Genomic DNA, 20,673 nt, shown 5'->3' with positions numbered 1-20,673 from the left:
TGCTCAGTTTGTATTTTGTCCCATGGCACTGAACCCCCACAGTGCTGGGGGTGGCAGAAGCAGCACATGATGGAAGAGAAACCTTACGAGCCATTGCTGTAGCCCCGCACTGTCACAAGCCCCTGGGATGCCCGAACAACTGTCACCTGTAAGGCAGCAGCATATTCTCCAGCTGGCAGCACAGCTGGCATATGAGAGGGAAGGAGGACAGCTAATGCCACCACTGCTTCCCCAGTGCATACAAAGCCAAGCTTACCAATCTTGGAGAAAATAGATTCCACACAGATGACACTTTCAGCTGCATTAACAAGTTGCATTGGATGAGTAATAGCTGAGCAAGCAGAACTTACCCAAGGGAAAAGATAGGGTGTTGGCTCTGAGGCAAAGCACTGTGCTCTTCCTTATGTCACACACTTCTACTTCGGCTCTGCCGTGGCACTGACCAGATTCTGGCCTGGAGCCTGCAGTATGGCCACAGAATCACTTACGAAAAAAAGAATTCTAGAACTTTTCAGGATAAAAGTAAAAGGAAATAGCAAGTAATAGTCAGACTTTCAGAAAGTGTCTTTTTTTTTTTTTTTTAAAAAAAAGAAGCAGGACTACAAAATTAGGGAGTTAAAAATGCAGTATGTATTATGGATTGTAAGCCTGTTATCTGAAACTGCCTGACAAGTGTGGTGATCAATGTCAAAGCAGATAAAATCTTTCATATTCTAACAGTTACTGTTTTCCACAAAATTAAATGAAATAACTGGCATCTGTATGAGAATGTTTTATTAAAAATACATATCTTCTGTTTCACATAAAAAGAATTCACATTGTATGTAACACAACTTTAAAAACTGGACAGGAATTACTTGGAAAAAAACCCAACTAAATAGATTCCCATAAGCCAGAGCACCCAACCTTTGACTGCATGAGCTACAAATTAAAATTCTGTGTTCAAGACCCAGAGTGCCTGCCCAGGAAGGAGCAGCTGGCCAGAGGCTGGAGTGCCAATGGTTCCACAGCAGCTCTTCCCTGCCGTAGGTAATTGCAGGACACGTGTCTGCTCCATGCCCCGGGAACGCTGTTCCTCCCCAGGCCTACTGCTGGGTACAGCAGTTACCTTAGCAAGAGGCCCACTGGAGTGGCACTCAGCTCAAGCATTGCAAGTTGGCCACCCCTTCTGTAAACAAGGTGAAAAAGAGCACAGCACTTCCAGCTAACTTCACTTAGGATCCAGTGGCAACTCACATTAATAGCACTGTTGAAAGAGACTTAGCTGTGCTTTCCTGATACAACACGAAGCAACAGCCTTTTTGATGAATATTACCTTAACTACAGCTTACACTGGAATCCATTAACTTTTGGATTCCTGCTTTTCATAGATCAGACTTTTGAAAAGACAAAATTTACAAAGCAACAAGTTATCAGCTCAGGCAGCAGCAAATATTAATTGAAAGTTTACTGCATATAAATCAAAGTTGGAATGCAAAAGAGTTGTTACAGATGTCTGCTATCTAAACTGTACAGAACAAAACACTGGCTGCACTTACTGTCCAAAGAAAGCATTGGCCTGCCAGGCTCTGAAGATATTGAAGATTTGGGTCCTTTTAAAGTCATCACAGATGTACTCATCACCCCTCCAAAACAGTCACAATGCTTTATAAATTTAGGCTTAAAAAGCATTCCAGACACTGACAATAAACAGACATTTACAGGCCAACTCATAACTTAAGCAAGGCACAAAGAAGAAAAGACACTGGAGGAGGAAGCAAAGCGATGTGAAATCACAAAGCAGCAGTCCCTGCAGCAGCAACAACGTCTGTGGATAGACAGCAAGAGTAACTGTAAAGCAAAGTTCAATTTTCAAGTAAAAAAAAAAAAAAAAAAAGTGACCTTGCATGGCATTATACATGTTCTAATCCCATACAAATCATGATCTGATTTAAAAAAGATCCTTCATCTAACACAGTATCTTGAAAACTTAAAGGGTATAATGTTTGTGCAACTTCAGAGACCTGTCTTTTTAAGGATTCTTTATCATCTACAGTGATTCCTTAGACTGCTATTTCACCGAGCACACTGTCACCTTCTGGAAGGGCTTTGTAGCTCCACTGACTGTGCTGGGAACTTACAGAGATCAGCTTCCTCACTTGGTCCACTAGCTTCCGAGGCCTGCTGGTTTGCACAAAGAGATTCCTCTCAATACACTGTCATTGCACAGACTGTAACACAAGATTTGCCCAGGGAAGCATTTGTTCATATTTCTATTATAAAGGAAATGAACTGATTTTCAAGACTTTACAGGAGTTCACAGAAATAGAATTAAAGACTTATTACTTCATTTTAGCAAAACAAATTTGTTCTGAGATTAATGAAATTCAAATATCTGTTAACCTCCAGAATGCTGCCAATCAAAATAACTTTCCATACTGCCATGACATCTTAAAACCCAAACCTCAATTTGCCAAAATCTCAGCAAGTCAAACAAATGCCTTAACTGTAACAGTGCCCAATGCACTATCATCAAATTTCTGAGTAATTTCAAAGTCCAAACTGAAAAGCTTTGATCTTCCAGATTTGGTCCACTCTGCATTTGAGGAGGTAAAAATGAGTTAAAGACATCCCAGATTGGGAATTTATAACTCTTCCTCATATTTGAAGCTTCTAGTAACTAGTGAGCTCACATCTTACAGAAAATAGGAACAGGACACTTTCTCCAGTTGGGATGTGGAAATGTAGGAAACAACTGGTTTTTAAAATAGCTCAGTGGAAAGGTGTGGGAAAACAAGGCTGAAAAGGCAAAGTCTTAATCAGTAATTAAATAAGCTACAGCATGAAAGTCCTGCAACAACTGCAGACTATAAAACTGCCTGTAAACAGCAGTGGTGAAAAATACAAATAACAATGAGTTTGTGTACATGTACATTAAAAAATAAATAAATCTAGATTTAAAAATCTCTCCACAGGATCACAATTCCCTTCTTAGAGAGACATTGTCACAGCTTGTGTACAGCATTCTAAAACAATCTTTCACAGCCTTCAGAATTCTTCATGGTTTTCCTAATCCATTTGTAGTGACTGACATTTCTTCCCAGAGCTGAATAATACTTTAAAGCATTTTAGATAGATTGTAAGCTTGTTTGACTTGCAAATCCATCTTTCAGGTCTCAAAGATGGCATCCAAATAAAATATTCAATCTTTTAAACAGATTTTGTTTTAAATACAAGCCATCTCTGTTTTAATCTCAAAATAAATCTAGAGAATTTACTAACTTCTTAAAAAAGACTAGAAAGAAAATTCACAGAAGTTTCTAGTCTCCAGTAATTCACCAATCGTTCTCACGTACAGAAGGACATTATTAGCTAAATCACTTATTCCTTTCAAAAGCTACTTTGAAAATAGAAGGTAATTTGACACTATTTTCTACTGCAGAAGTTCATAAGCAGGTGGCTTTTTGTGTGTGCACTGCAAAATAAAGAGCAGTGCTACAGAACTGAATTAGTCTGACAAATCCCCTTTCTAGTCATCCAATCTTAAAACACGTGTGTCCAGATGAAAGCTCTGCAACCCATTTCTTAATCACCTTCCTGCTCCCACTAATAACACACTTCTGACTACACTAGGTTATTTTCTCATCTCTAACAAGAAACTTAATGAAACTCCTATATCCATTCCCACTGTCTGCACCTGGATAATACACGCTGCAAGGGTCCATGTACACAGCTCCTCTAATGGGATCGGAATTTAAAAACAGTTCATCAAAGTTGCAAAGAGGTTCAAACCTGCTTTGATCTCAATAAGGAAAAGGATGAACAGATATGCAAGACAGTCTGCATGAACAGATAATACTGTAGTGTCCTATCCCAGCATTAGCAGCAATTTTTGTCTGTAGTGAGCTCAGAGGAAAAAGCAAAGAAACAAAGAAACAAACAAAAACTACGAAGGCTGTTCAAGGAAGAACACATGAGAACAGCAGAGATACCGATCTCAAGTCTCCATTGCACTGCATCTTGGGGAAAATGACCTTACAAATGATTATATCCAGTGCAAGGCAGTAGAGAGAATCAAGCCTGCAATTTGCACAGTTTGAGTGAGCTCAAAAATTTGACTTCCAAGACTTTGTCCCTTTAAGATGTGTGTGTCACAACAGGAATGTCAATTTCCATGGCAGAGAGGCGAGAGCGTGCAGAATATGGCTGAGAGGCATAGCTGTGCATGCTGGGGGCATGTGAATAGAGGGGCTGCCAGAAGGGAGAAGGCAGGCTCTTACATGCACAATACCACAGAAATAAAAGAACAGAAGTGAAAAACAGACCACCAGCACTGGCAATGGCAATAAATACAGAGATGTCAAAGCTAAAGACAGGCTCGTATTTTCTGTTCAGATAATTGTTGTAAAAAATGACCCAGATTGACGGAGTGAGACAAATTGCACATGCAAGGAGGAACAAGAGGCCAGCCACGAGGTGGCAGCCCGCACTGTTCACAAGGCATTTTGCCAATTTGACGTTTGGCACGCTTGATACAAAGGCTGTGTTACACATGCCAATCATGCAGAGAAACAGAGCTGAGACAGCAGTAAACATACTCAGTGGAAGAGCAAACTGAAGAACGCGCAAATCCAGCTGATCAACCGCCGTGTACCACTGTGGGTCATATATCACACAGTCTCTGCTCCCATCAAAGCGAGCACACTTAATCCAGAGTCCAGTGTAAATGGTCACATTCCTCTCGTTCTTGTTGTACGTGTACAGTCTCATTTGCCTCCAGTTTGGAAGCAGAACTGCTGCAAGGAGTCCGGCCACTGATGCTGTCCCACTGAGGAAGGCCAGCACTGTTGCTGCATGAACATCCCTGCAGCCCATGCCTGCCCACAACAGACGTCTCCTGCAATTAAATAGAAAATAAAAAATAAATCAGTAGGTTCAAGTTTGTTGATATAAAACTGATTACAGTTGACTTGTGCTAGCTGAATCGAGTTGGTAGGCAGTAACACTGGTGCCTTTCTTGCTCCATACACTTGGGTGTGATAACTCTAGCGAGTCCCCGCTTTAACGACAGCACGAATTATTTCACAGCCCATTACGATTGCTCAGCTGACAGAGTGCTAAATAAGTCTTCAAAACCAAAAAAGAGCACTTTAACATGCGATTCTATGCAACACTTCAGTGTGTGTCACTGCGTGGGCTTTTACAAAGGCTACTAGGAGGTCAGTCACTGAGCTAGCTGATTTAAGAAGTTCACCTCTCCTCAAATGACAGCTCCCCCTCTGTACCCTAGATGCAATACCAGAGTGCATGCTCACCCCTACCACACTGCCACATAAGTAAAAGGGAATTGCTCAGTACCAGCATCATTAGGGGCAGGAATGCATACATGGGCAGTAACTCACAATTTAGATGGGCCAAATTCAAAGCTGCAAACTAGTGAAGAAGGTGCTGCTGAGTAATTTTACTCTGATACGTTTTCAGAAGCAATTAAAAATTCTTCTGCACAACCCCTGCTTTCCAAAGCTTTGTTTCTGCCAGCCACTCCTGCATTTTTGGTTGAGTTCCTTATTTTTGAATGAAAGAATTCCAAGTGCTTCTCTTGGGGATAGGAAGGAAAAAATGTAGAAAACAGCTTATTTTTCAGTTAGAGGGTATCAAGGAAAAGTGAATTTGTACCTATGTTATGCACAATTCCCTCAGCAGGGGAAACTTTGTTACAGCAACCAAGTGAGCAGTAACAAATCCTTGGTTCAGACAGTAAAAAAAATAAAAAGTATAGATTCAGTGTACTCACCAGTGGTATGTTCAAATCAAGAGAAACCTTAGCAGCTTTTAGAACCAGGAAAAAGCTGTTACTGGATCTAGAAAACAGAACATGGAGAGTCAGCATTATATTTGTTTTATGCAATGCCAATAACAGTGTTTACACTGCAATTCAGAAATATGAAACTTCAAATGTGTTTGCATTAAGCCAACTCCTAGAATTTCCTTTTCCATTTAAAAAAACAAAACCCAAGCGACTGTTTTTTTTTCTTCTCCGAAGATTTTTCCCCTGATGACTCCTCCTTGTCTACCTGTCTCTGTTTAAGAAACAGGTAAGAAAGGTGGAAAACAACTACTTTTCTATGGATGTTTTAAAATATAGAGATGCTCACCAAAAAATAAAAATCACAGAATTAGGTTAGGTTCCCAGCTCCACTTTCAAAACAGGGAGGAAAAGCTGAATCATTTTTCATGTCAAAGAACAAAAGAGAGTCTGAATTGTTTATATACTTGTGGGTCTCTATTCCTTCCTCTACGCACAAAGGTTTGAAGGAAAAGGGAAAAAGGCAGGAAGTACTGGTGATGGCTTTTCAGTACCTGCCCAGCACTGTCCAGAGAAAGAATCCCCACCTGGATTATCTTTTCACCCACATCTGGGAACAGCAACACTGAGTTCCAAAACCAGCTTTGCAGGTCCTAGTAGGAGAATCACTTCCACGCTAGGTAGGTAGGGTGTCAGACCTACAAGCATGTTATTGTGCAACTTCAAGGACCTGAAGGTGGGTTTGCTGTGCTAGCATGCACAGAGACATGAAGTTCACTTTAAATCACCTATATCAAAACCTGAAGTATAACATTCATACACGCGTGGTCTCCTGGGTGAAGCATCAAAGAAACTTCTATCAGAAGTAGGCAAGAAAGTCTTTACAGCATTTACTTCATTTTACTCTGTTTTTTTCATTAAACAAGGAAACAAACTTCCAAGTTCAGAATCCTCCAATATGAATGCTGTTGTAGGTGAGACACCGAGGGCAGACACAGCCAATTCAGGCATGCACTGGACTCCAGTTAACAGGCTAAACAACAACAACTGCAGTGGCTGAATGTTGCAATTGGGCAAACTACTTTGGCAGGGTAGCAGAGGTCAGCATCACCACATTCCGCTCCACTGAAGCAGAAGTACAGTTTGTTAATTTTTTCTCCTTGAGTTCAGGACTCAAAAAAATAAAATAAAAAAAAGTATTACTGAACAAGCAGAGTTTTCTGAACCGCTTTCAAGGTTTCTGAGCACTGTGCTACAACGTGAGCTAAGACAAACATGCAGATCTCCCTCTGGAGGTTCACACCCTCAAAAGCATCAGCCAGTGCTCATGAACAACCATAATTAAGTAGAAAATTAAGAGCACAGCCCAGCCCCTCCCATTACCCGATGGATACCTGTGGTCACCAGCTGTTGAAGTGTTCATATATAGCACAGGCATAGAACATTCTTCAACACCCACCTCAGGAAGGCCTCCATTTCTGCAAACACAGAGTTCCTCCCCTTCTCTGTCACAATTCAGGACACCTGTGTTCTCCCTTCTCCCTCCTGGTGGCGTTGAACAACCACCAACTTCGGGCACCAGCCCAAAGGAAGAAAGCTGCTTTGGCCAGGGCAGGTGAGGCCCTTTTCTGCCTTACACGTCAGACACCAGGTCCTCACAGCCAACGCACCTCACAGCTCTCGTAACTGATTCATAAGAACTACCAATCCCAGTACCCCTTCAGGGACGAATTTTACCACAGCTCCTGTTGTTAAGATCCATGTTTGAAGTACTAGAGCTGTGGCTAGCTGACCAGGAGGAGGAGCCCACAGCAGCCCCGTTTCTCCATAACTAGAAGCGGCCGATACAAAGTAACTGCTGCCAATCAACGCTTTTTTTCTAAAAATCCCTCACTCGGTTCCAAGTTCTACAAGTACGCCGTTAAAAATTAAACCCAGACGCAACAGACCGGACGTAGCATCCTTAGCTAAGGCACGGGGAGCTTTAAGAAAGCCGACGCGCCCTCGCCAGCCGGACGGCGCCGGGCTGCACCGACCGGACCGCGCCTGCAGCGCAGCACCCGCAGCCCGGCCCGCCCACGGCCGCGCGGCTCCTCCGAGCCGCCTCCGCCTCCCGGCCGCTCACCTCGCCGTCAGGGCGCGGGGCCGCGCAGAACGGACACCATAGCCGAGCTCCTGCCGCCGGAGCGGTCTTCTTTCCTCTTCCCCTCGCGGAAGGCCCGTCGCACTGCGGGATTGCAGTCCGGCGCCGCCGCAGTGCCGGCCCCGAGCCCTGCCCGCGACTACAGCTCCCAGCGGCCCCGCGGCGCCATCCCCCCCCCCAGGGCGGGATCCTCCCCCAGGGCGGTGCCCGGCCCGCCTGCCGCCGTCCGCCTGCGCGGCCCCATCGTAAAACGAAGAAGATAATCGCCTTGCTATCGATCGATATGAATATCGTTAGCCCTCTTCACAGCGACTGCTTTTAACAAGGCTTTCACTGGTACGCTCACAAAAACTAGGATTAAGTTGAGAAGCACATGATGAATTCCGTCTTATTTTAATTGCAATCAATAAAGGACATCCTGTACAACAAACGACTTTTATTTTAACATTTTACCTTTTAAACGTGCTGCTTGTAAAATCTAATCCCCAAAACACGGGGCTCTGCTGAAAAGCAACCCTCATTTTCTCCACCACACCTCCATAAAAGGGAGAACTGCCAAATTAGGTTTAGGAATATAGGATCAGAGTTTACATAATGAAGAAAAGTACAGCAGGCACCAGCAGGTGTGGAAAACAAACCAGCAGGCATCAGCCTTGCTTTTCTATGCTCCTACATGTCGCTTTCTTGTGACTACTTATCTATGTTTGCCTTTAGATCTTTAAAAATAACAAAAGCCACCATCTGTCAGAGCAGCAGTACCAGTTCACCTCTGAAGCAATGGAACCTGGAAAATTCCTCCATCAGAGATTTCCCCGGGTGCCTCTGAGATTCATGACAAAAGGTACAAGTGCTCAAGTTGCTTCTTTGCTACCTCCATAGGTTTTATTTCCTCTGTTCATCCGGCAAACAATACTTCAGGGTTTATCAATCGTTAGGCAATGCTTTGAGCTGCACTTTGTTCTCTGTTTAGTTCAGTCAGTAGCCAGCATAAACCTGAAAGCCTGCTCTGCTCAGCATTGTGCTCTACCTAAGCACCAAAAGGAACTGAGGCAATGCAGTAGAGAACTGGGCAGTGTGGTAGAAGGAACAAAAATAAAAAGGAAAGTCCGTATAGCAATGAGTTCATGAACATACAAAAATATATTAAAATCTAGGCAAGAATGCTAGCCTTTATTCATTTGTTCTCCTGAAGTGTGTAAAAGTAATAGTTTCTTTTTCCGATATTCTTCATTCTCCTGCTCTGCTTCCTCATCTAGTGATCTTCTTACACATTCTTTCAGTTCCTCAATTCCTTCTCCAGTATATGTAGAGATAGGAATTATATCTCTGAAATCAATTGTGTTCTCAGGAATCACTTCTTCCTTTAGTAAGTGTAAGAAGTCTGAAACATCACAGTTCAAGAGTTAGTAAAAGCTGATACACTGAATCACTACAAAGCCCATTGCATTTAGAAAATAGACTTTCATCAGTTACAACAGAAAAACATAACTGGAACTAGTGTAAGAGTATTGTTTGCTTAATTCACTTAAAAAAAAACAAAACATAGCTGTCTCACAAGACAAGCACTAATAGAGCCCTTGCATTATCACACACCAACTCTCACATGGGCCATATCCTTATTTTAAGACGCGTACAAAGAAATCCCAAGTAGTAGAATATGCAAGATGTGTGTAAGAATCAGGAAAGCTTAAAACCATCTTTCAGGAAATAGAAAGGAATTCACTACAATGTAACAGCAAAATGGCCAAAAGCCTACATAGAACTGCCCACAATCTTCATGTGCCTTGGTCAAAGCCATGTGATAAACTGTATATCTATCAGTGTCTCTAAGGGGATCCTGAAAGATCATCATTTGGTACTCATGGTACCTAAACTGGAAATTAAAATTAACTCTCCCATATCATAGCTGGGCAAAGTCTTTCAGGATCTCTGTTTTAACAGCAAAGCCAGCAATAAAGATACACAGAAACAGAGCTCTATGTGCAGAAATTTAAAACATATAGTCTGTAATTCTGTGAAATAACAAGTTTAATAACCAATTTCTATTAAATTTCAAACAATAACTTGCCAATGCAGAGTTACTCCAATCTTACTAGATCCGTTAAAGATAACTGTTGAAAGTTAATTTACCTTCGGGATTCTGTAGTTGTTTCATAAGTTCATTCAGATTATCATTTGCACAAGGCAAATCCATTTTATTAATGGCAAGAAGTGCAGGCTTTGTCAGAAGTTCTTCATTGTACAGCTCCAATTCCTTAAAAAACAAATACATTTACCTGAATAAGTATTTGTAGCTTAAAAAGTGCTGCTTCAATTTTACATATACTCTCTCCTTTACTTAGTTGTCTAAACAGATTCAATGTCTAGGCAGCTGTAAAGGTTACTCAGGGGCTCAAAAGCAGATGTACTAAAAGAGCCAAGATTCGGGTAAGCAGGCTGGATGATTCTGAAACACTCCCTATAGAGGAATGGTGACTTTGTTTTTATTTTTCTGTTCATAAAAAAAATCATATCTATGAAACATAAGGAAATTCTTGGGAGAGTTTTCTGATTCTAAGGATTTTAAGCACAGATCGTGATTCATACCAGAAAAAAACAAAAACAAAAACAAGACAAGCGTGACACAGCTGCAAGTAAACAAAGCAACAAGCTGGAATTCTGAAGACCCATCATCTAAAGCTGTAGAACAACTGAGAAAACTGCTAAACTTACACAATATAAGCTGCATCATTTCAAGCAGAAGCAATGATAAAAAACAGAAACAACAAATGTCTGCAAAGCTGAGACATGTTGCTTCATCTCTATTAGGCTATACAGTAAGGGTGTTAAGGCAGAGATTTAACTACACTCACATATTCCTACTTCCAGAAGGCTAATGCATTGGAGAACTGAAAAAGCTGCATCTTTTCACCTTCACAAGACCATGACAAATATCCCAGATCAATGAAGGAGCTGTTAAGCTCAAAGTAAAGCAGTTTCATCAGACAGTTAAAACCAAGATTTTATCACTTATGAAAATGCTAAGCTTCTTAATTGATCCTTGTATTGTAAACCTAGAAAACACATGAAATTTGAAATTTCTTCATTAAAACTAATGCTTTCTTGGCTCAATGCACAAATACAACTGACAGTTAGGATGATAAGAAGTTACCTTAGTTAGAAGCAATACAGTTTCAAAGGCTGTTCTGAACTGAGTCTTACTAGAGAGCTGAAACCCAGAAATATCAACCTGAAAAAGTTACAACAAACAAAACACATCAGCTTAGCATTATGAAATTATGCTACAATATCAAGGTTCTCTCCAACAGCTACTCTGTGGTATAACCTCTGTGAACACGTCCTCATTCCTGGGCAAATAACAGAGGGAAACTACACACCAAAGTAAAACCATGGGCACTGGAAGCACAAACTAGTTGGGTCTGGGAGGATGGTTCTCAAAGCCTGATTTTCAAACCCTTTTTTATGGGAAGACTGCAGGGAGGGGACTGAAAAAAAAAAAAAAAAAAAAAAAAAGAAATTACCCACCAGCCTTAATTATTATTGGAACACTTCACAGCTTTAAATGAATTGTCAAATTTTAATAATAAATTCTGCTTAAGGATTTAATTTAGCATCAGACATTGTTTATACTTTCTATTCTAATAACAAAATAATAGCTATATTTATAATAAAGTATCCAAGTTACAAATGATTTCTGAAATTCCAACTATACTGCAATTAAGATGCATTGTATTTACTACCCTGTCTTTGATTTCAATATGCTGTATATTTTATTCAACTTACAACTAAGAGGAGGTGTTTGGTTCTTTCCACATGTTTGAGAAATTTGTGTCCCCTCCCCTTGTTCCTATGTGCACCTTCAATCAGTCCTGGGAGATCAGCTACTAAAATCTAGGAAAACAAAAGTTTCAAACAAAAGATTTCCAGTATGCAAAGTGATTTTAAACTATTCATGTCTACTACAACTTTATATAAACAAAATAATCCAGACAAAAAACACAAATAATATCTACTGTGAAAGGCTCCTTTTACAAATACGTACTCCTTGGAATTGTGTGGGGGATCAGTTCTCTGGCACTACACATTGGCTTTTTCCATACATTAAAAACCCATCATCAGAAGCAGACAAACACAACGCTACTATTCCACAGTCATCTTGCTCCTCGTGTTCCCCCCGTTTACTTATAGCTGTCTACAAAGCAGAGGCATAAAAATGTCTCTGCAACATTTACCTGAGAGTAAAACACATTCTAGAAACTGGGAAAATTGGGCTACTGAGTGCATACAGAATTCAAACCGTCACCAGAAAAGAAAATGAAGTCTGCTCTTCGTGGCTACAGAAAATTGTGATGTCAAATACAAACTCACTTAACACTGCTCCCCTGAGCACAAGAAGCTCCAAGTATTTATCTTCCGTTCTTCAGCTGAAATACGATTTTTATTAGTATAGCAGCTGCCAACCAGAGCCCAGCAAGAACTGTCAAAATGAACAGGAATCACTGTCTCTGCTGCTTGGGAGGGCTCTGTACAGCTGTAAAGGAGAGCTAAGACAGACTAGTAAAAAGCAGAATATTAAAAAACCCCACAGCTACCCAGTAACCCACAGGAAGCCAAGACAGAAGAGGGCAAAAGTTATGGCTCACACCTATCAGACAGCCATTTAGACAGCAGCTGGATTCAGTTAAACAGGGTTCAAAGCCAGCACACAATAAAATTTCGAGCATGCAACCTACTTTCTGCTACGAGTTGCACTCTCCCTTACCAGTCCCACTATCTTTTTAACCATTATCCATTTCCCAAGCACTTCACGCCTTGCTTCAGAATTTTCCGTCTATGGAGACCTGAGATACAGTTCGGTGAACTGCAGACTTGGAAGTAGAAATAGGGAGAGAATAACTACTGGATTGGAATAAAACCACTCGTTTCCTGACGTTTGGTTTCATGACTTGAGTTGTCTTCGAAAGAATATTTGTATAGATCTCAAAAACTCAGATTCTCTCAAAACAGCATTTGGTTCAGATATTCTGGTATACGTGAAAGGTTCTGACAGCTTTCATAACCTGGTGCTACGAACTGAACCTCAAGCTCATACTCTCCACTTTTGTGTTGCTGTGTATCAAGGTCGTTTTGCAAGTAGTACAAACTCAGGTGGCCTTTACTTTTTTTTTGTAATGTACTAAAATAAAACAGGCACTGCTACATATTTCTTTAGAAACCTCAATGTTCTCTAGGAAAATAAAAAGATACAGTGAACTAGCCTCCCCTGAACGATACAAGACAGCCACCTCATACATTGCTCTTAGTTGCTCCCGCTGTTTTGTTTTCAGCAGTTGCAATACTGCGAGCCAAATTACTTCCTCCCACTCACAGATGCTCAGTGCAATCACAGTCACCAGTTCCCTTGATTTTAGAAAAGAGGTATGTTGTCTGTACAGCTTTTATATGCACCCGGCACTGATGTTTAAAAGCCACAAAACGCAGAATCAGCCAAGACGTAAAGGTCATTGGAAATGATAAACCAGCTGCAGAAAAGAATGCCAGTACGAGTAGCTCTCCTGCTGGAACATAATTCTCCAGCAAAAGCAAGAGTTCCTGATTTATAGCAGATAGTTTTTCAAAGGCTACAATACAAACCAACTTATTATTTGCAACACAGTTTTCTAGGGTGTTACCCATAACCAGCAGACAAAATGGATAAACAAAGTTTCCTTTAGGTGTTTGAATCTCTGTAGAGAACTGCCTACTTCAAAGGAGGTAACAAAACCTTCTCAGAAAGCTGCATTTCATATATTGCATAGACTGATGGGTTTGTCTCAACTTGAACACAAATTGACTGAAAATCTGCATGTTTTTAAAAGCCTGGCAAATTAGATCTCCTTCCTTTAGTATACAATAATGCTAAAGGTTGGTAAATGAAAATTTCAAGTATCAACTACCAAATCCCCTAAGATTATTGCTTCTGAAGGGCAAAAGAGGAGTTTGCCTTTTCACATCTGAAAGGTAAGCTTTTCCAGTTAACTCACGTGAAGACCCTTTATGCATTTGTCTTTTATCTTTGAAGTGATGGTCTCAGTACCTCCTGCGTCATACACTTAGAAACAAAACCACATCAAAGATTCAAGCTTGAGGAACAAAAATGTTTGCTTAGCCCTACATGGTCCAATTCTGTACCAAAACGTGTTAGTAAGAACCTTATTTTGCATTGGTTTTCCTCTCCAATGTTTGAATCCTCTGAAAGCATTCAGACTACCACAGAATTACCTGAAGATGCTAGGTAAAATTGGAATCACAAAAAGTGAGGTAGTCTGCTACCACAAGGGGAACTGGACCCAGCTACTCCTTAAGGATCACACTATTCTGGCTGTTCATGCAGTCACTTTCACTTCATTTTAATTTTGCCTTTTATTGAGAGAAAAGAAGTTAATCCAGAAAGGCAGAACAAGAAGTTATAGTGACTGTATTCTGCTTCATTCACTACTATGGATCTGCAGCTGCTGGACAAATTAGCTCCAATTTAAAATTAATTCTGAGAAGAACTCATTCATGCCTGAGCTCTTCACATAGTCAAAATGTACCTTTTGTGAATAAAATAGCAAGTAATTTTTTGAAACATTTAATCAGCTCCTAAACCTAACAGGGGTAAGCTAGGACACAGCGATCTCACTCCCAAACACAAACTCACAACTCTAAGATTATAACACAGGATTAGAATCACAGAAAAAAGGCAGAGAAAAATGAGGAGCCATTTATTAAAGTGACTTCAATTGAGCATGCATTGCACTTGACTATAGAGCCACCTTATTACTTTTTTTTTTTTTTTTTTTAAGATTTTCTCCACAACCTCCATTAAATCCATGTAATTGTCTTATGTGTATATATATATATATACACATATATATGTATGTATGTATGTATGTATACATAAACACCCAGAAAACTCTACAAGTTAAGTTTCCATTTCTTTTTGAAATGCTGTTAAGCAACATAAATAACTGTTACACACAACTTAAACAACCAGAATAAACCTTCACACCAACCTGTTTAAAATCTTCATACATGATCTTTCCTAGCTCAGGCTGTATCGTTGTAACTATGACAAGAGGGAAAAAGAAGAGGGGAAAGACACAAAACTGTTTTAATTACTAAAAAAAATGTTAACATTCAAAAATATTTAAATTTTGATTAGCCTCCAAGCTTTCCTCAGTAATGTCAAACAGAAAACCATCACATGGACCTCTCCTCATATACAAACCCCTCCATTTGATTACTGGATGTCTCTGTAGATTTCAACACGTATCTATTTAACACACAGCATCTGAAGAGACAATGGGTGAGAACAGCATCTTTTCACAGGTAGAACTCTGGATAAATAATCTAGGCAAAATACAGGCAGCGTAGCACAGCACACCAAATTACTTTTTAATTACAGAATGTCCAGATGGCTAATCCTTAGAAAGGATAACAATAAAGTGCATCTTTCAGTAGATACTCAAAACTGAAGTCTTACTCTGTTGAAGAACAGGTGGTAGCTATTTCCAAAGATGCTCTTGCTTATGCAAAAGAACACAATGCTGCATATTCAGTAGACTGAGGGTACTAGTCCCACAGAGTCTCAAAGAAAACAAAAAGGAATGAGACTAAAACGAATAGACCTCGTTATTAATAGCTTCAAGCACTACAGAGGTGTACATGTGAACAACTGAGGACGTAAAAGGAACTAGTTACTGAAATGGAAAGCTATTTCTAAAGGTATTTGGTATAATTCATAATCTGTGCAACATATTTAGCAAGCAACACGGTTATCTCCTATTCCTTATTATAAACCTGTAAACCTTTATTATAAATCTTCTTGTTCTCATGAATATTACAGCATTAAAAATAAGAGTGCGAACTTACATGCATAATTTGCAATCTCAGGTTTGGCTTGAGAAATCTTGCTTAGCAAGGATGATTTTCCTGCATTTGGAAACCTAGAGGGAAAGTCAGAATTTATACAGTGAATAAACACGTGTGATTCTTGTATATTTTATTATCCAACATACTGTATTACTTAGTTAAACTCAATGGTATAGATTCACTTATGACTTTTTAACACCTTTTTTAAACAGTTACTTTTTTTAAAACTAAATTCGATTTTTTTTTTTTAAATAAATTTGATGCATTCCAAGGCTGCAGGAAGTGAAGTATGTGAGGTATCTGCATAGATTTTTAAGGTAACAAAGTCGTACGAGTGATCCTGAAATTACCACTGCTTAGCCACGAAAAGAGAGAGCTCCAGGATCTCATCAGCGTAAATACCTGAGAGGAGGGTGCCAAGAGAACACAGCTCTTTTCAGTGTCAGGAAAAGAGGCAGTGGGCACAAACTGGAACACAGGAGACTGAACACCAGGCAGCACTTCCGTGCTCTGCAGGTGACAGAGCAGTAGCACAGGCTGCCTAGAGGCTGTGGGACCTCCTCCTTAAACCACCTGCTATGGGTGGCCCTGCTTATTTTAAAGAATTGTCTGAGCTGTAAAGGATGCAACAGTTTTGATCCCTGTCAAGAATTAAGTTGTAGTCAGAGTCTATATTGTTTCTTATAGCCACCTGCTCCACACTGGAGACCACACAAGACCCATATTCCACCCAAGTTCGGTTATTCAGCACCATGCTTCATTGCAACAGGGATCAAAGGAAATGGAGTCTGCTTGCAAATGATTATTAGTCACAAAGGTGTGGGTACCTCAGAATGTGCCATACAAAAAACTCTGTACTCTCCACCTAAACACACACACAATCATAACCTGTTAGCAAATACAACTAATACGAAAAATACGACTAATATTAAATTAAAGGGCTTTATAGAGGGGCAGTTATGATAGGCTTGTAAAGGCTTTCTTCAAAAAGATCAGAGACACAAAGACTCTGTTAGAACAGAAAATTATTCAGGGTAATTTTAATGCTCTCTGATATTGAAAGGTGCCTTGAAGACAGCCTGGAAGATTACTCTGGTCATCTCCTCAAGCACGTATTTTGCTTCCACTGAAGCACAATATCCTCTTTGAAGTTTAAATTGCAACCTACACTATCCATCACAACCTGTACCCAAACTTGAGGGCCCTTTCTAAACCTAGATGTTTTCAGACCTGATTTAATAGCATACCACGTACAAATCTACTGTCGTACAAATAAACTCTACAAGATTAAAGTACAATCACAAATTATCAAAGGTTGATTCATACTCTCAACAAGAAAATAATCATCTCCTCAAATTAACTGATACTTATTTAATGATTTTTAAAGGGAAACTGTCAGATAAAACAGAGGCTAAAATGTAGGGTTAAAGAAGCACCACAGAACTCCTGTGTTTTGCACAACTCTAAAACCAACATATTCTGTACAACATAATTACTGGAGATCACTTGAAAATATTATAACTCATATTTCCATTATTATCAGGCCTACGGAATTATTTCTAATAAATAAAAAAGAAAAAATCTACCTGTATTTAGAGTTCTATTCTATGAGGGACTATACAAATTAAAGTGCTGCAGCCTAAAATCAGTTGCTTTTACTTTACAATGTTTGCTGATTTAGTTTTTTTATGAATAGGGACTGAAAGGGAAAAATAATGCCAAGCAGACCGACACACAACTGTAGTTAAAAGCTCTGTCCAAATAAATGTTTACCTGTGTTGTTAATAAGCAGCAACACTGAAAAGCACCAGTGCAAAAGAAATACAAACCCTACTGTTCTAGCTTATAATTTCTTCCTTCCCACATTCCATGCTGTTTATTGGGAGAGCAGGCTACAAAGCCTTCGACACTTTCTTTAAGACTACTACTGAAAGGATCCATTTGTGCCATACAGTGGAAGAACCAATATGGATACTGCTCTTGGCTTTGTTTTGTACCTACTACTTAAACTATAAATCTTTGCTAACAGTATTTTAAAAATCATTGCAGTTGCTAAATTCATATTAAACTCATGACCACAATTAACAAAGCATAACCAGTGTTTTCCAAATTTTAGAATTAATTTTAATAGGTTTTAAGTCCTTATTTTTACAAACTTGAAGTAATTGAAGTAGCAAAGTTATAACGACACTCAAACTCCATCTCTGTAATTTGTTTCAGATCCCTTTAGAAATTTAGTGCTTCATTTTTTATGTCAGTTCTCAAACCACAACACAGAACTGCAGTACTTACCCAACTAAGCCCACGTCGGCTATAAGTTTCAAATCAAGATGAACAATTCGCCTCTGGCCTTTGCAAGGCAAGAAGTTTGTGGCCAAAGAGCCACCGAGACCTCCCCGAGCTGCCAGGAATCTCTCTCCTGCTCTGTTAAGTTCTCCTGAAAATAAATCAATTAGTGAAAAAACATAATTTCCTGCAATGGTTCAAGTGTGATTTCCCATTTCAATGAAGAAAGAATCTTCCATGCTATTTTACAAAGAGATATCTCTATTGAATGCGCTCTTCCTGGTTAGCAGCAAGTACTACTTTTTTTTTTTTTTTTAAATAAACTTTTTAGATAACCTGAAATACTGACACTCAGCAAGGATCTTTATTTTTCTAAGCTATGTCATAATTCAGTAAAGTCAGTGGGACGCTTAACTGAGCTTAAGGACACATCATTTATCTGATAGTAGATTGTTATGGCTTACAGCCACAGGGAATTGTTGCAACAAATGTTCTTCTGCTGCATAAAGTGATACAAATTAACTATCACTAATTTCTGGAAGGGGTCTCTGCTCCTCCAGCAGTTTCTAAGCGTAATTTTTAACAACAACAACAACAAAAAAAAAACAGCAAACACCACATATTTTGGGATTTGTGTAGCATTAGAAGTCTACAAGATGTCAGTAAATTTTGGTAAATGACATTATATACTAGGATATATTAAATGAAAGCACAAGTTCTTACCAATCTTCTTCCCATCATCATCAAGAACTGAAATCCCTGGTGGCACATGCACTTCACAGTCCTTTCCTTTTCCACCTTTCAGTGCTTTAACGCTGGGAGACATTAAGCCAGGCTCAGTAACTTAAACGTTTTGCTTCCCAGGAAGGACAGATGCTAACAACCACCACCAACCAGACGAACCTGCTGTTGGCTCCTGATCCAGCCACAAATCGCTTCTGCGGGTACCTCGCCTTAATGCCCTTTAGGGTCGATCTTTCCTGGGCAATGAACCAGACATCGCCACCTCTCCCTCCTTCCCCACCCAGCCGGGGATAACCCATTCCACCTGTTCCTCCTCTCACATATAGCCGCAAATCATCGATGAAGTTTCCATACTACGAAAGCACAAAGCTTCACATCAGCATTTCATTCTGTTTACCTCTCATTTTAGAGCCACTAGACAAAGCATGGATAAAATGCCTCACCTAGCTTTTTTCTCTGCAATAAAGTTCTGAAAGCAGACACAGAACAGAATCATAGAATCCCTAAGGCTGAAAAAGCTCTCTGAGATGACCCAGTCCAACCCCCAACCCACCCCTCCACACCACATCCACACGCTTTCCGCGCAGCCTTCCCGGACAGCGGGCGCTGCGGACAACGGCCGCCACGTCCTCCCCAGCAAAAGGCAGCGCTCAGGCCGGGCCACGGGTACAGAGCCCTCGCAGGGCCGGAGCCCCAGGCGTGCAAGACGGCGAGGCCTCAGGGGTGAAAGCGGCCACAGCGGCCACGCGGAGGGCCGCGCAGCCGCCGGGACCGTCCCGCCCGCGGCCGCCCCGCACTGACCCTCCGCAGCGCCGCTCCTCCGCACCGCACCATGCTGCGGACCACCGCCTCTCCCCAGGCCCGGCGCGCGGCAAAACAGGCCCTGCTTAACCCCCAGCAACCGCCATCGCTGCGGCGGTGCGGTGAGGTGGGACGGCGGTACGCATGCGCGGCCCTTCCCGCCCCGGCGGGTGCCTCCCTGCGGCTTTCGCCTGTTACGTGAGGAAAAGAGCGGGTTACAATGTGCGTTGCGCCATGTATACTCCTACCAGCCCAACGGAATATTTACCCAACGCCCAGGGTGCGTCCCAATGTCATCCGAAACCTGGAAAGAAAACTCTCCAACTCCAATGTGGTGTTAGAAATCGGCATGCCTTTATTCCACACAACAGCACCCGGTGACACGGCAAGCAAGCACTCCCTCTCAGATTCGGGTTCTATATTCAAACAGTTAAGACATATACAGAGACCTTTGGCTGACTTTCAACTACTTTTCTTCAATTTGGAAAATCTCCATTGCTTATTAGGCATGGTGAGCAACTTTTAAAACAATATAGGTGGAATCCAAGGAAGATGTCCTTGCACCTACTGGGTGTAGAAGATGGAAGTATTCTCTTACGACTCCTGTGCTTCTTGTGAGGCAAAATCACTGAGCTGAAAGATAAAAGTATTCTATTATGTCGGCAGAGCATAATTGTTGAGGAAAACATGACTACTCACCCACTGAAGTTGAAATGGAAAGTTTTAGAACCGTCACTCATGGATTCATTTTGCTGAACTAATATATTGGTTCTTAAACTAGTGTGCTAATCCCTTTTGCAAAGCAAAGCAACCTATGTCATCATCAGTTGCCATGTTAAGAATTTGCCTGAATTGTTTCAGAGCAAGATTTGGAAAGGATTTATAATGTATAAGCAAAATAGGAACTACATACTTTGATTCTATTGTGTATTATTGTAATTTATTTTGGACACAACAGGCCCAATACCTAGATTCCAAAACAAGACAAAACAATAAATGAAGAACAATAATAATAATA

General features: G+C 40.6%; 2 protein-coding genes across 4 annotated transcripts; both read right to left on the bottom strand.

The window, feature by feature from the left end:
• Nucleotides 1-759: 759 nt before the first annotated feature.
• CLDN12 (claudin 12) lies at nucleotides 760-8,154 on the bottom strand. 2 transcript variants are annotated; one of them, XM_085227405.1, is made up of 3 exons: nucleotides 7,911-8,154; nucleotides 5,774-5,840; nucleotides 760-4,876 (listed from the first exon to the last, which is right to left on the bottom strand). In XM_085227405.1, the coding sequence occupies exon 3, from the start codon at nucleotides 4,852-4,854 to the stop codon at nucleotides 4,117-4,119; it is 738 nt and encodes a 245-aa protein (XP_085083531.1). In that variant the 5' UTR covers nucleotides 4,855-4,876; nucleotides 5,774-5,840; nucleotides 7,911-8,154; the 3' UTR covers nucleotides 760-4,116. The 2 variants fall into 2 exon arrangements, with proteins under 2 accessions (XP_085083531.1, XP_031409757.2); XM_031553897.2 differs by lacking the exon at nucleotides 7,911-8,154 and adding an exon at nucleotides 7,245-7,901.
• Nucleotides 8,155-8,305: 151 nt separating this feature from the next.
• Nucleotides 8,306-19,828, bottom strand: GTPBP10 (GTP binding protein 10). 2 transcript variants are annotated; one of them, XM_085227402.1, is made up of 10 exons: nucleotides 19,656-19,827; nucleotides 19,014-19,207; nucleotides 18,834-18,925; nucleotides 18,117-18,261; nucleotides 15,825-15,898; nucleotides 14,966-15,018; nucleotides 11,712-11,819; nucleotides 11,080-11,157; nucleotides 10,059-10,182; nucleotides 8,306-9,309 (listed from the first exon to the last, which is right to left on the bottom strand). In XM_085227402.1, exons 1-10 carry the CDS (start codon nucleotides 19,686-19,688, stop codon nucleotides 9,092-9,094), a joined length of 1,119 nt encoding a protein of 372 aa, XP_085083528.1. In that variant the 5' UTR covers nucleotides 19,689-19,827; the 3' UTR covers nucleotides 8,306-9,091. The 2 variants fall into 2 exon arrangements, with proteins under 2 accessions (XP_085083528.1, XP_085083530.1); XM_085227404.1 differs by lacking the exon at nucleotides 11,080-11,157 and having other exon boundaries at nucleotides 19,656-19,828.
• Between the last annotated feature and the right edge of the window lie 845 nt (nucleotides 19,829-20,673).

Source organism: Meleagris gallopavo, chromosome 6 (genome assembly GCF_905368555.1).
Source record: "Meleagris gallopavo chromosome 6, MGAL_WU_HG_1.1, whole genome shotgun sequence".
Lineage (NCBI taxonomy): Eukaryota > Metazoa > Chordata > Aves > Galliformes > Phasianidae > Meleagris > Meleagris gallopavo.
Note: the sequence above shows the minus strand (reverse complement) of the source record. Positions and strands in the feature narration are given on the sequence as shown.

Coding starts and splice junctions, on each gene's coding strand:
- CLDN12 (XM_085227405.1), bottom strand. CDS start 4,854: ATGGGCTGCAGGGATGTTCATGCAGCAACAGTGCTGGCCTTCCTCAGT.
- GTPBP10 (XM_085227402.1), bottom strand. CDS start 19,688: ATGGTGCGGTGCGGAGGAGCGGCGCTGCGGAGG. Junction 15,019..15,824: donor TGAGATTGCAAATTATGCAT/GTAAGTTCGCAC, acceptor CTCTTGTCATAG/TTACAACGATACAGCCTGAG. Junction 11,158..11,711: donor CCAAACACCTCCTCTTAGTT/GTAAGTTGAATA, acceptor TAACTTTTTCAG/GTTGATATTTCTGGGTTTCA.